The following is a 15,259-nucleotide window of genomic DNA, read 5'->3' on the forward strand; positions in this document are numbered from 1 at the left end:
CCTGCCAATGCGGGGGACACGGGTTCGAGCCCTGGTCCAGGAGGATCCCACATGCCGCGGAGCGACTGGGCCCGTGAGCCATAATTGCTGAGCCTGTGCATGCGATGAAGAGTGGCCCCCACTTGCCACAACTGGAGAAAGCCCTTGCACAGTAAACGAAGACCCAACACAGCCATAAATAAATAAATTAATTAATTTAAAAAAAAAAAAGACATTGAAAAGGATATTTTCCCCAGCACTTCCAAGCAAGTTCATGACCTTTCCGGACTGTCCCAGAGACCCTGCCAGTACTCTCGGACCTTAAGTTCACGGGCAAGGTCAAGTGTGGGATAATCTGGTGGGGTGCTGCCACCTTGAAGCCTGAACCTCAATCAACATTGCTGACTGGCAGCAGTGAGCGCTCATCTCCCTTGTGTGTGTGTGTGTTTTTCTTTTTTTTTTAAGGTTTTGCCCTCTTGTGTTTTAATGGCGTGTTCACACAACTGCCAATTTCTAATAAGCAGGGAGTCCCTAAAGGGCCCCGACCACCCCTTCCTCTTCTCTGGATCTCCCCTCACCCTCGGACTTGCAAAGGCCCTAATTCAGAGGTGGTGCAGGAAAGATGCCTTTGTTCCTCAGTTCAAGAGTATCCCCAGGAACCTTATTTACAGCCTGGACACTGGCTGGAAGATCAAAATAAACAAAAATGTAAGACAATCTGCGGAATACTTAATATTGTTAAGATGTCAATACTACAAAAGTGATCTACAGATTTAATGCAATCCCTATCAAAGTTCCAATGACATTTTTTTGTTGTTGTTGCAGAAATAGAAATATCCACCCTAAAATTCATGTGGAATCTCAAGGGACCCTGAATAGCCAAAGCAACCTTGAAAAAGAACAAAGTTGGAGGGCTCTTACTTCCTGATTTAAAAAACTATTAAAAAGCTACAGCAATCAAAACAGTGTGGTACTGGCATAAAGTCAGTAACTTAGACCAATGGAATATAATATAGAACCCAAAAATGAACTCTCGGATACACGGTCAAATGATTTTTGAAAAGGGTCCAAGACCACTCAATGGGGAAAAAACAGTCTTTTCAATCAGTGGTGTTGGGACAACTGGTGATCTCCATGCAAAGAATAGAGTTGGACCCTTACATTACACTGCTTACAAAAATTAGGTCAAAATGGATTAAAGACCTAAATGTAAGAGTGAAAACTGCAAAATTCTTAAGAGAAAACAGGGGAAAAACTTCATGACACTGGATTTGATAATAATTTCTTGGACATGATACCAAAAGCACAGGAAACAAAAGCAAAAATAGATAAATTGGATTATATCAAAATTAAAAACTTCTGTGACTCAAAGGACACAATCAAGAGTAAAAAGGCAGCCTATGTAATGGGAGAAAATCTTAGCAAATCATATATCTGATAGGGGGTTAAAATCCAGAACATACCCCAGACTCCTACAATTCAACAACAAAAAACAAATAACCTGGTTAAAAAATGGGCAAAAGACTTGAACAGACATTTCTCCAAAAAAGACATACAAATGGTCAACAAGCACATGAAAAGATGCTCAACATCATTAATCATTAGGGAAATGCAAACCCAAATCACAATGAGATACCACTTCACACCCATTAGGATGGTTACTATCAAAAAAACAGACAATAAGTGTTGGTGAGGATGTAGAGAAACTGAAACCATTATGCACTGCTGGCGGGAATGTAAAATGGTGCAGCCACTATGGCTGGCAGTATGTATACATATGTATTGATTCCTCAAAAAATTAAAAATAGAATTACCATATGATCTAGCAATTTCACTTCTGTGTATATACCCAAAAGAGTTGAAAGCAGGGTCTTGAAGAGCAATCTGTACATGTACATTCATAGCACCATTATTTACAATAGGCAAAAAGTTGAAGTAACCCAAGTGGCCATCGATGAATGAATGGATAAACAAAATATTATTCATCTTTAACAAGGAAGGAAATTTTAACATATGCTACAACATGAATGAACCTTGAGGACATTATGCTAAATGAAATAAGCTAGTGACAAAAGGACAAATCTGATTCCACTTATGTGAGGTACGTAGAGTAGTCAATTCATAATGACAGAAAGTGGAACAGTGGTTGTCAGGGGGCGGGGGACAGGGAAATGGGGAGTTTAATAAGTGTAGAGTTTCAGTTTTGCAAATTGAAAAGAGTTCTGGAGATTGGTTGCACAGCAATATGAATACACTTAACATGACTGAAGTGTACACTTAAAATCGGTTAAGATGGTAAATTTTATGTTCTGTAAATATACAGAACATGATAAAATATTACCATCATTTTTTAAAAAACTAGAACAATCCTCCCAATTCCATTTTGTAAAAAAGTAGTTGATTATGTAAAAGTCTGAGCTCCTAAAGTGGTTTGTTTGGTGGGAGAAGGCTGTTTAGATTTCTGGTACATGAGTGCCCATCAGGAACCACCTGGAACTGCCACAGTCCCAGGTGCTGCCACACAAAACCATTTCCCCCTGCCTACCCCCATCTTGTTGATAAAGGCTCCTGAGTTGAGATTCAGAAAGTCAGTCCCGGGGGTTAGGGCCCACCCTTGGCAACTGCGCCAGGGAATTTCTTCTCTGACTCTGGTTGCAAATAGGAAATGCAAGGGAAGGTGAGCAACTGTCCTTTAAGTATTTAGATACCATCTAAGGAAATTAATTAAAACAGAGACTCAGAAGGAGGTCAAACTAACTCCCAGGGAACACACAAGTACCATTACCCCTAATCAACGTTGCAGTGTTAGAGATGGATGGAGATAGGGCCCCCCAAATCTTAGTCCTACCAGTAGTTGTCACTTACCAGTGAGTTGGCACTTACTAGCTGTGGGGCTGTGGGCAAGTCATGTAACCTCTCTGGGCTTAACTCATCACCTTTACCATGAAGAAAATACCTCCTCTCTCTATCTAAAAGGTTATTAAAAATATATCAAATGAAATAACATATATAAAAATGCTTTTAAAACTAGTCTAAAGAGATGTCTATATAAATATTAATTCTTGTAGGCTCTGGAATCTTTGTTTAATAAATGAGGACAATTGTTTCCCTCTTCCTTGGACTTTGTAAAATTAGAGATAATGTGTGTAAAGTGTGTAGCCCAGGACTTAGCCCAGAGTAGGCTCAATAAATGATGGAACAATATTTTTTACTTCCTGCTGTTCCCCTGTGAGTGGCCTCCTAGTGAAGAGGGTGGGACATATATCTGATTCTGGGATGGTCATAGGGGTACATATATCTGATTCTGCCTGTCCAGCAACCTTTCTCCTTGCCTTCTTCTAAGGGCATCCTATTTTTCTTTGGGTAATTCCCTTGCCTTTCTTTTCATGGTTCAGGTGTGGTGCCCATTCTCCCTCCTTTCTTCCCATCCTTGCCCTGGTCCTCCAGGCTGGACCAGGATATTCCTGGATATCCACAGTGATTGGTTCAGTGATGAGCCCAGGACCTGATAATCCAGGATAATGAAAGAAAATCCTGGGTGTTTTGCTGGAGAATAGAAACACTTTTCTGTGAGATCACTTAGATGGTAGAATATAAGCCTGTAACAGGAAGAAAATGAGGCCGACGCAAAGAAAGAATATCCAAGAGATGGAGAACGTCAGATCACGGATGAACAAATTTGAATACGTGGATCCAACCAAGTGTGAGCTGCTCTTGGAAGTTTTAGTTACTTGAACCCATAAATCCACCACCAGCATTCCCACCCTCCACCCTTCTTTTGGCATGCATGGTGAGTTTCTGCCATTTGTAATAGAAAGTTTTATTTAATGTAATTGAGGAAGGCATAGACTTCAAATTTATCCCCCGGCCTCGATGATGTCCCCTACTTTTCTTCTGCTATGATCCCCATAACAACACTCACCCTACGTCCGAACTCTTCCCCTTGCTTCACTTCCTGAGGATAGCCATCAATCAGGAAACCCTTGGTGTTTCTGAGGTTGGCCACCATGGCCTCCTTCAGGAGCTCCAGAACGATGCCCTGGAGCAGAGGGAGAGCAGTCAGGACGCGAGCTCTTCCACAGAACAACACTGGAGTCAGCACAGTTCTCCCGAGCCATCCCATCACGGGAGGAAGAGAGATAACAGGAAGATGTTGAGAACAAACTTATGGATACCAAGGAGGGAAGGGGACGGGAGTGGGGTGAACTGGGGGACTGGGATTGACATCTATACACTAATATGTATAAAATAGATAACTAATGAGAACCCACTGTATAGCACAGGGAACTCTACTCAACGCTCTGTGGTGACCTAAGTGGGAAGGAAAACTAAAAAAGAGGGGATATATGTATATGTATAACTGATTCACTTTGCTGTACAGCAGAAACTAACACAGCAGTGTAAAGCAACTATACTCCAATAAAAATTAGTTTCAAAAAGATTAACAGCAGGCAGCAATATACTGTATTTCATCAACTCCAAATCTCACCCTCCTCCCATTTTAATGTTTATGGAATTGGTAGGTACCTTACAGTCAGTGCTGGGTCATAGTTTAATAGCGTTTTTTTTCTTACCGGTATATTTTTATTGGTTATATTTTACTGAGGTGTCTAAAAATAATGACACCTTAGATTAGGTGAAATATAGTGCTATATTTCATACAGTAGCACTCCTTGAATTAGGCCTAATGCCAGTTTAAAACTAGACAAAACACAGTATAAAATGTGCTTCACTGTTGATTTGTTCCAGTAACTATTTTATAAAATTTGACACGCACTGACTTGAGGAGACTTTCAGTAGCTATGAAGTAGCACTTTCTAGCAATATCACTGTTAAAAAATTTGGTTTAACTTGCGCTCATGGAAAATAAGGAAGGAGGGATACATGGAAGCTTAGGAATGGATGTAGGAAAATGCCACCAGCTGCCCAAACTGGGGGGAATTCCTTGTGTTCTCTGGGTCCCAGGCATCCTCTGACTTTTGGCAGGGACTTGAGGAATGCAGCCATCGTAAGGGCGGTCAGAAACTATCCCTAGATAATAACGAATTAAATCTGCATGAAGCTTACCTTCTAGTGAAAAAGACAGATAATAGACGAACAAGTAAATATATAGAAATAATCAGCTAGAGAGAACTACTAGGAGCGAAATTAAAGCAGGACAGAAGAAGCAGAATGTTACAGGTGCTATTTTAGAGGGGGTGCTCAGCAAGGGTCTCTTTGATAAATTGTGATATTTAAGTAGAGATCTGGATGAAATAAAGGCGCAAACTATATGCATATATGAAGGAAGAGGGCTCTGGCTAAGGAAAGAGCAAGTGCAAAGGCCCTGAGGAAGGAACAGCCTGGCCTGTGGGAGGAACAATGAGGAAGTGACTGGTTGGCTGAGAGTAAACGTGAGAGTGGTGGGGAAACAGCGTCAGAGAGCAAGCTGGAGTCCAGAGCCACGGGAAGGACTTTGGATTTCATTCTAAGTGTGGTGAGGAGCTGTTGGAAGCTTCTGGGGAAGGGGATAAACGTTTTCAAGAAATCACTCTGGCTGCTGTGAAAAGGGTAAACTGTGTGGGGAAAAGAGTGGGCAGAAGGAGGCCCACTGAGAGTCATCTGCAATGGTCTGTTTTCTTTCATGAGGACCATTCTGGCTTCCAGGTGGGAAACAGACTGTAGATCGTTGAAGAGGAAGCATAAATCTCTGTTAGCTAATAGGGGCTGCATTGTAGAAGCCCTGACTACAGAGCCTAGTGTGGGACCTAGTCTGGAAGGGATGAATGTTTTTTGATACCAGTGGCATCTAGCTTCTCAAAGACGAACAGTGACTTGAAAACAAACAAAAAAAGGTAAATAAAAGGGATATATATATATATATATTTTGCGGTACACGGGCCTCTCACTGTTGTGGCCTCTCCCGTTGCGGAGCACAGGCTCCAGACGCGCAGTCTCAGCGGTCATGGCTCACGGGCCCAGCCGCTCTGCGGCATGTGGGATCTACCCGGACCGAGGCACGAACCCGTGTCCCCTGCATCGGCAGGCAGACTCTCAACCACTGCGCCACCAGGGAAGCCCAAAAGGGATATTCTTTACTTCAGCCACACAGGGAAGATACCAAATTTCAAGTTAATGTCATTATACCTCTCAGAGCTAGACCAAAATGTTGTTTTTTATTTTCCAGTGGGTTCTAATTCTAAGTTCTGCTGCACCAAGCTCACTTCTGCTTTGAAGATTTTAACTCTAAAGCGGGGACCCATATTAGAAGAAAATATGAAACAAGGTAACATTCAAGGGGCTGGCAGAGCAACAAGACAGAAGGAACCTGGGCCTGGACAACTTGGTCTGGCAGATGGGTCTCTGCTGCTGACCTCCTGCCTACCTCTGGACTGTTACATAAGAAAGAAATGAAATACAGCTATTGTCCTTTTTGGGTTTCTTTGTTTCAGAAGCTTAGATTAATTGCAACACTCCCAAATCTCTCCCCAGCCAGAGAAGGCAGCTGTTGCTTACTGAGGGCACCAGCTCTCCACGTTCCATGATGTTTCTGATCAATTTGCTTCTTTCAGATTCTGATGACAGCTCATTCCGCAGGAGCTTGCCAGTCGAGAGATGTGTAAATCCATATTTTTCCACCAGCTTTTCACACTGTGTGCCTTTGCCAGAGCCTGGGCCACCTAGAAAAGAAGTCGTGTATCAGACATCCATCCCAAATCTGGTGCCTCATTTTGGGCTACAGTCACCATGGTGAGCAGGCCTCAGTGCTTCATCCACCAGCATGGACTGAACAGTGATGATTTACTGGGAGCATGTCCAGAGCTGTGGATACAGTGGAGAATGGGACACAGACCTTGCCCTCAACAGCTTACTGTCCATGGACGGCAGATGGTGTTGTAGACAAAACACAGCAGTCACTATAGGTGGTCTAGTGGGGAGGAGTTCCAGCTGTTACAGGGGGCAGAGTAGGGGTCCACAATCCCAATTTGGTAGACATGCATGTCAGAGAAGTTTCCTGGGGCACTGAATCCGCTCATGTGCAAAGCACGGACCACACTGCCTGATACACCGTGAATGTTCAACAAATGCTAGCCATTACTTTTTTTTTTTTTTTTTTTTTTTTTGCGGTACGCGGGCCTCTCACTGCTGTGGCCTCTCCCATTGCGGAGCACAGGCTCCGGACGTGCAGGCTCAGTGGCCATGGCTCACGGGCCTAGCTGCTCCGCAACATGTGGGATCTTCCCGGACCAGGGCATGAACCCGTGTCCCCTGCATCGGCAGGCAGACTCTCAACCACTGCGCCACCAGGGAAGCCCGCTAGCCATTACTTTTAAAATAAATTGTTTTCAAATTTATGGTTACCAAAGCGGCAAGAGGAGGGGGATAAATTAGGAGTTGGGGATTAACATATACACACTACTATATATAAAATAGATAACCAACAAGGACCTACTGTATAGCACAAGGAACTATACTCAATATTTTATAATAACCTATAAGAGAAAAGAATCTGAAAAAGAGAAGATAAATATATAACTGAATCACTGTGCTGTGCACCTGAAGCTAGCACAACATTGTAAATCAACTATATTTCAATAAAAAAATTGTTTTCATTTTCAAACACAAACCTACAGAAGAGTTATGAATACAACGAACTTTCTGAAACATTTAAGAATCAGCGGCCAGCATGATGCCTCATGGCTACAGAACACTTTAATGTCATTTCTTCCGGACAAGGAACCAAACACATCCTCCTAAATAACTACATCTTCAGACCCCATTCACATTCCAGTGGAATTGTCCCAGTCATCTCAATAATGTCCTCTGAAGCCGATGGATCAAGTTCAGAATCATGTGCTGCCTTTGGTTGTCATGTCCTTTTGGTCTTCTTCCCGAAGGAACGGTTCCTCTGTGTTTCCCTGACACTTTTGAAGATTATAAATAGTTATTTTATAGAATGTCCCTCAATATGAATTTTTCTGTTGTTTTCTAGCTATTATTACTGATGATCTCCCATAGTCTTTTGATGAACATTACATCTTGACTCTTTCCTTGCCGTTCCCTAAGTTCAACTAGTTGCTAAGTTGTAAGCTTTCACATCTTGAAAATAATAATAGTTAACCTTTGCCAAGTGCTTACTGTACTGGTCACTGTTCTAAGCATTTTGTGTATATTAATTTTAAATGATCTTAAGAGAGGCAGACACTGGTATTATTCCCATTTTACAGATGGGGAAGCGGAGGCACTGAGAAGTTAGCTGCCTTAGGTGGCAAGAGCAAGTAAGTAGCAGTCTAGGATTCGAAGCCTGGACTCTGGCTCTCAGAGGTGTTCCCACCTCTCGCGGCTGCTGCGCCCAGATTCACCTCCATGGTTCAGGTCCTTATGCTCTCGGTGTACGGCAGCCATCCTGCCTCTGCGTTGGGCAATGGGTGAGGCTTTGAGGTCCAGCAGACCTGCTAGCAGGATGATGTGCCTGAAAAGCATGTCACCACCCAGCTCAGAGCATTCAGTGCCTTGCCATTCCTCACAGAATGAAATCCCAACTTCTTAGAGTGGCATTTCTAGCTTCTAGAATCTAGTTCCATCCAACCTCTCCAACATTTTTCTTCATTTCTTATCCTCACCCAACATTGTTATGTCCAACTGTAGACTGTTCCTTCCTCAAGACATACTTTTTACAAAAAACTTTACTTTGAGATAATTGCAGATTCACATTCGTAAGAATAATATAGAGAGATCCCGTGTATCCTTTACCAATTTTCCCTTGTGGTGACATCTTGCAAAACTACAGCATAATATCACAACCAGAATATTAGCATTGATGCCATGAAGATATAGAACATTTCCATCACCACAAGAATCCCTCATGTTTTCCTTTTATAGCCACACCCACTTCTCTCCTACACACAACCCCTCCATCCTTAACTTCTGGCAACCACTAAATCTGTCTATAACTATGTCATTCTGAGAAAATTATATAAAAGGAACCATAGACATCAAGATATGCTTTTCCAATGTGCTTTTGCTATTCTCGGGTCCTCAGTCTGGAAGGTTTTGCTTCCCCCTCTAAATATCAAGGTCCTCTTTATCCCCTAGGCCTGGACCCAGTGCTGTCCCCTTCTGGCATCAGCTTGTCCCCCTCACCTCCCTTGGGGTGAGTGATGTAACCAGGACTTGGGTGCCCTTGGCCTTGTCTTATGCTTGGTCTAGGTCTCCCACTCGACTTTCTGCCCCACAGTGCCTATAGCACAGCCCCTGTACACTGTAGGGGCTTCTTAATGCCTAGAGGATTCCCTGTTAAAAGGAAATATTGAACTGAAATGTAAAACACTGTTGAGGTTTTTAGCATAGCAATGAGGATTTACAACTTGTTCTGCAATTTTCCTGGCTGGCCTCTCTTCATATTCAAAACTCCTTTCTCAGAACAATTGGCAAGACCCCTCTTGAGGGGCATTAGTTGTGGTCCCTCATCAGTAGAAGGGCCTCTTACTCCCTCTCCTGAGCCTTGGCAGGAAATCCAGGAAAGGTGCACGTTTTCTGACTTCTGCTCATCCGTACAGCTGCTCTCAGCCCAATGGGGTGGGTTCAGACCCCTCACAGTATTGTCATGGATGGCCTAGATGTAGTAGGAAAACAGCAATTACAAAGGCTTGCAAAAACAATGCAGACCATCTAGCAGGAGCGGCCAATTGCCAGCTGATGCCACCTTTTCTCCAAGCACTGTGACTCCTGTCTCCTGAGATAATGGAAATGGAGAGTGGAAACAAGCGAAGGCCACTTAGGGGAGAAGGGCTTCCAGATAAAGGAGTAAGGGGAACAAAGGGCTAGGCTCCTGCAGCGGCCGGATTTACCTAGAAACTCTTTTGCTGGGATGGCTGGAAACCAGTCACATGGGAAAGATATTTTCAGACTTGGCTTACAGGGCAAAAATGCTGCGTTCCAATTATTTTCTTCCTTCAGCAACCTACTAATATGACTATTACAGTTTTTGCTCCTCTAAAATGTTATTTAATAAATCTCAACACAAAGGCAATTAAAAATCTTCAGCTCAAATTAACCGCAGCTGTGTGTGAAACGGCAGCCACTGCCCCAGTTAGAAACCTTTCGAGGGAGCGACAGCTGCAAATTCTTAACATTCTTGGGCAAACGGTGCAGGCACAGCGGAATTTTAAGTAATCTACACAATGGTTTGATTCTTCCCACGGCTCCAAACCCGAGAACAAAGTGATTATTATCACTGCCGTGAAGGCACAAAAACTGCTAGGAGATGTATGAATTTTCATACACTGTCTCTGACATTTCTTTGAGGCCTTCACTTATGACTTTTAAATGAAAAGCAATGGAGCTTTGATATCCTTCTGGGATAATTTGTTACATGGGAAAAACTCTTTCAAGGTGCCACATATCTGAACAAGTGGGCTGTGTTCTCTGGTGACGAGACGGCTGACAGAGATGAGTAGCTGTCACATTTACTGTCATCTCACTGATTTTTCCTGTATCACTACTCAAGGCTCAACCCCTGAACACACCTATACACAACACTGCGTGCTGTGATTCAAAAAGACAGCCTGGGGTAGGAGGTTCCATTTCGAAAGGGTCTGTCAACCTTCAAAAAAAAAAAAAAGTGAAAATTCTTTATTCTCAAGCAATGTGATTAAAATTTTTTTCCATGTGAGGCCAAAGGTGCTATATTGTGAGAAGTGTAGATACTGGGAACGTCCAGCTCAATGCATCCCTTCCCTTAACGCTGCACCGAAGGAAGGGGAAGAACAGCCTGCAGGAGATTTGCGAGCCCAGGGTCCATGGCTGGATTCTCCCTCGCGCGTTCTCCTTGGTACCTGGTGTTCTCTGAGGTGGAAGTGAGACAAGGTGCATCACCTGAGCATGCCCGCCTGAGCCACCTTTGCCAGCGTGCTTTTTATCTTCTGGGGCAGTCCTCTCAGGGGACAGCTCCTGAATTCATTAGCTGGGCTCTGCAGGAGAAGACCTGCCTCCTATGTGACTTTGCAGGGTGCCTGGCCTCAGGGCGAAAAGAACAAAACGGCGAGCTGGTGTGTTAGAGCACATTCTGCACTCAGAAAGAAAGCCCAAGTAAATACTGATGTCAGGTTGTTAATTAGCTGGATCCCAAATACAAACAAATGCATGGACGTAAGTTTCTATTACACTTAACAGTGTTTTGATAATAATGGTGTAGAGCAGGCTCTAGTGTCCTTGGTTGACATTTTATTGTATCTTGTTAACTGTAGGCTGCAACATGGAACTAAGCATGAGGCCTATTAATACTGCTCTTCATTTGACAAACATCTGTTGGGCAGCTACTGGGGTCAGACACTGTGCTAAAAGCTGGGAAGCGAAAGATTCAGAGGCCCTGTCTTCTATCAGAGAACTCACCCTCTAAGGGGAAGCCGACAGGTGAGCCCAGCATCACAGCAGTGTGAGGGGGGCTACAAGCCAGGCCTGTCAACACCACTGCAGGGGCGATGGGCTGGACTCCTCGCTCAGGCAGGGGAAAGCACGTATGATTACCTTTGCTAACACTGGGGAAGTGTGGAAAAGAAGAGCAGAAGGCTGAGCTTGGTATCTTCAGCAAAGTGACTTGGAACATGAAAAGGTCTTGCAGAGAACGGTGGGACAGGGAGCATGGTGTACTGGGAAGGGCACAGGACAGATGGGTCAAGTAATAACCCCTGGCTCTACCACTTACTAGTCCAGTGGTTCTGGGTGAGTCTTAACTTCTCTGAGTCTTAGCTTCCTCATCTGTAAAATGGGGGGAAATAAGAACCAACTCTCTGCCTCATTCTACCTTTGCTCTCCCTCCTCCTCATCTTCCATTCCTGACCAGTCAATAAGCTACTTTGAAAAGCTGAGTCTACATTCAAAAAGTTTCTGAAATCTGTCCCTTTGTCCCAAATCTCCCTTGTCACATCTCTCTGCCAAAAAAAGTTGGTGCTTGATAAATGCTACTTATAACAAGAGGAGGTTACTCATCCCATTAGCTCTTCCTGAGTTACATCTGCAGGGTGTCATCCAGCATATCAAGGTTGGAATCAAACATAATCCAGGACTTCCCTGGTGGTGCAGTGGTTGAGAGTCCGCCTGCCGATGCAGGGGACACGGGCTCGTGCACCGGTCTGGGAAGATCCCACATGCCATGGAGCAGCTGGGCCCGTGAGCCATGGCCGCTGAGCCTGCGCGTCCGGAGCCTGTGCTCCGCAACGGGAGAGGCCACAACAGTGAGAGGTCCGCGCACCGCAAAAAAAAACAAACAAAAAAACATAATCCAACAACAAGTATGGGGACTAGCCATCACTCCGAGACGTCCAGACCACTTGCAGGTAATTAAGATATATATTAGTGTGTGTGTTCACACACACACACACACACACACACACACACACACACACACACACACACACACATATTTGACTGTACATTTACAAATATATGTATCTGGTTTGGAAAACTCATAAAGTTTATTTTCTCTAAGGCAAAGCAGAGGGGACAGCATTCTACAGGTTCTAATGTCATCAACAAAGCTTTGCAGGCCTTAATTCCCATCCCACCCCAGCCTCACTGTTCTCTAAACCTCTTTAGCACCAATAACCTTCATCACTAACCCACTTTTAGCTCGCCTTTGATCTAGATGAACTTGAGAGTTCATTACTTGGGTCTGTCCTCCCACCCTGCTCGCGTCTTCTTCTTCTCCCTGGCCCTTTTCTCTTGACCTCACTTCTTCTCGACTTGTTCTCTGTTCTCACTGTGACCGCATCGAGTAGGTCCATTCCCTTCGGGCTCCACTCACCTCCCTGACCAGCTGGACACCAGGCCCTTTCAAGTAACTCTGAATCCTTTGCACCCTTTGAATTCTATTGTGCCTGTGATGAGAACCACCAGCCTGCTCTCTGCCCAACCCACCATTTACTTGATTTGCATCTACTCTGGGTAGCTAAGAATTCCATACGAAGGTCAGAAAACCGAGCCAACTGGGCTTCTATCTAACCTCATAATAGCTTTTAATGCTTCCTGGCAGATAATCTTCTTTTGCTGATACCAAATTCGATGTCCAAGGATGGATTCTAATATATTTCCCCATTGTCCATAAATCCTCAAACATACTCTTGGTCCTCTCACTTTTAACAGGCATTTACATCTTCCTATTATTCACTAAGAAGGTGAAGATTATCTTCTTTCCTCAACATTTTCAAAATATGTGTGTCTTCATCCTTTGTCCTCCATCTCTCCTTTCTCTCATTTGGAAGATGCTATACAACTAGTCAGCCTAAGGCTAACTTCTCTGCTTTGGCTCTCGTAGCACCTCAGCGTTTTCCTCCATAGCATTTTTCACAGAATATAATTACTATCTGTCTGTCTGTCTATCAATCTATCAATCTATCTATCATCTATTATCTATATATCCATTGTCTATATCTTTCACCTATCTCTTATCATCTATCATATCTATCATCTATATCTATCATCTATATCTAACCATCATCTATATCTACCTATCATCTACCCATCTACTGTCGCTATCACCTATCCTATCTATCTATCATCTGTAGTTTACTTTAAGTCTGTCTTCCGTGTTAAACTTTACAGGATATGAGTATGCTTTGCTTACCACAGTGCCCAACATTGTGCCTCAAATACAGTTGTCTACTGTGTTTATAAGTTGTCTACATTATAATAGTGACTGAAATAGTAAATACTTTAATGGTGAATGGATCCTTTCTTCCTGCCTGCTCCAAAAACTTGATCCTCTCTTTCTAGTCCACATTAAATTCATTCCTCTCTGTTGGCACCATCTCTTCTGTAAACAACATGCTTAGCTCTTCCCCATCCAAATGAAAATATTTCCACCGTTGTCTGTATCCTCTAGTTATCTTTACATTCTTTCGCTTTTTTCCGGTAGCCTGAAACTGCCCATTTCCGTTTCCTCCTCTTTTATTGACTCCTTAGCCTCTTGCAAGCTACCTCCTACCCTCATCACTCTCTGAAATTGATCTTTAAAGTTCGACAGTGATTGCATAATTGTCATCTTATTCAATGACCTTCTTCTAGCCTTGACTGTCTTTGACTGTTTAGTAGCATTTAACACCACTGATAAACATCTTAAAATTCTCTTTTCCCTTGATTTCCAGACACACAATTTGCCCATTTTCTCTCCCTTCCTTTGCCAGACAGAAACTCACAGAGAGTACAAACTGCTTTGTTTATGTTGGTCTCCCCACAGAACCTTGCGAAGTATCACAGGCAATTGTTGAATAGAGTCAATGTCTAGGAGGCTTATGGCCCCACAAGAGTGACAACTATATTCCTTTTCCCATTAAAGGAACCCTGGACCAAAGGAATCGAGTTCTAGGTTCACACCCCAGACCTTTATCTGGTGAGATGACTTTAATGGAGTCACTGCTCCTCTCTGAGCTTCAACCTCTTCAATTACAAAATAGAGATGATCAAAATGCCTATTGGTTGTGAGGACAAAATGTGATAATGCACATAAATTGCTTGGAACGGTAGCTGGTACGGTGACATACTCAATAAGCATCACGTTGATTGTCTGTAAAATGAGGCAGCTTGTGTTAGTGCTGCCTAGAGGTCCTCCCAGCTCTAACATTCTGTGCTTTCACAAAGATTAGATACATCATTTCATATTGTGGTACTATTTTAACATCTTTAAAGACAGCCTTCACAGTCACAGCCTGTGAAGGTATCAAATCTTTTGTAAATCAAACTATCCTATTTTTAGATAGTCCTCAGTGTTGTTTAAAAATCTATCAGATTTCTACCTCTTGAAATATTTCTTTCTGTCTGAATGAAAATGGGCTTCAAGATCGGGTTCAGGTTTTTGTAACTGAATGATTCCTTTAAGAGAAAAGCTATTCTGCCATCACATCATGAAATGACTGTGCCCTAGGAATGATCCTCAACCACTGTGGGCCCATGAGTCACTTTAAATATCCTGTATCTTGGATGAGCTGTGTCACCATGCAGAGTTTCAGCAGGGTTGCTGGGAATTGGCTCTCTCTGACCAGAAACAGTTACGAAAAATAGATCTTTATCCTCAAAGACAGTACCTCTATTCGTTCTGAAATGCACTGCTGCTTCAGGTTATTTGCTGAATAGGATGAAGAATGCCAGTGATAGGGTCAGCTGAAGGTTATGTGGAAGAATTTCACACGGGACTGGGAACTTCTTGATAGCAGGGACTGTGCCTTATTTATTGGTACGTGGTGTATAGTAGGCACGCAATAGTTATCAGATCAATCAATGAATAAATGACTGAATGAATGGATGG

At 43.2% G+C, this 15,259-nt stretch overlaps 1 protein-coding gene across 6 annotated transcripts in view; it reads right to left on the reverse strand.

Moving 5' to 3' along the window:
- Positions 1 to 15,259, reverse strand: part of AK5 (adenylate kinase 5) — a gene marked incomplete at both ends in the record, with an annotated part of 236,929 nt that overhangs the window by 24,342 nt on the left and 197,328 nt on the right. For 4 of the 6 annotated variants that reach the window (XM_082863293.1, XM_082863290.1, XM_082863289.1 and 1 more), the window contains 2 exons: positions 3,902 to 4,018; positions 6,475 to 6,638. In XM_082863293.1, the coding sequence (XP_082719419.1) occupies positions 3,902 to 4,018; positions 6,475 to 6,638 (281 nt within the window). The remainder of the gene's footprint in view (positions 1 to 3,901; positions 4,019 to 6,474; positions 6,639 to 15,259) is intronic. The other 2 variants (XM_082863294.1, XM_082863292.1) reach the window with 2 other exon arrangements.

Source organism: Leucopleurus acutus (genome assembly GCF_964270905.1).
Source record: "Leucopleurus acutus genome assembly, chromosome: 2".
Taxonomy (NCBI): domain Eukaryota; kingdom Metazoa; phylum Chordata; class Mammalia; order Artiodactyla; family Delphinidae; genus Leucopleurus; species Leucopleurus acutus.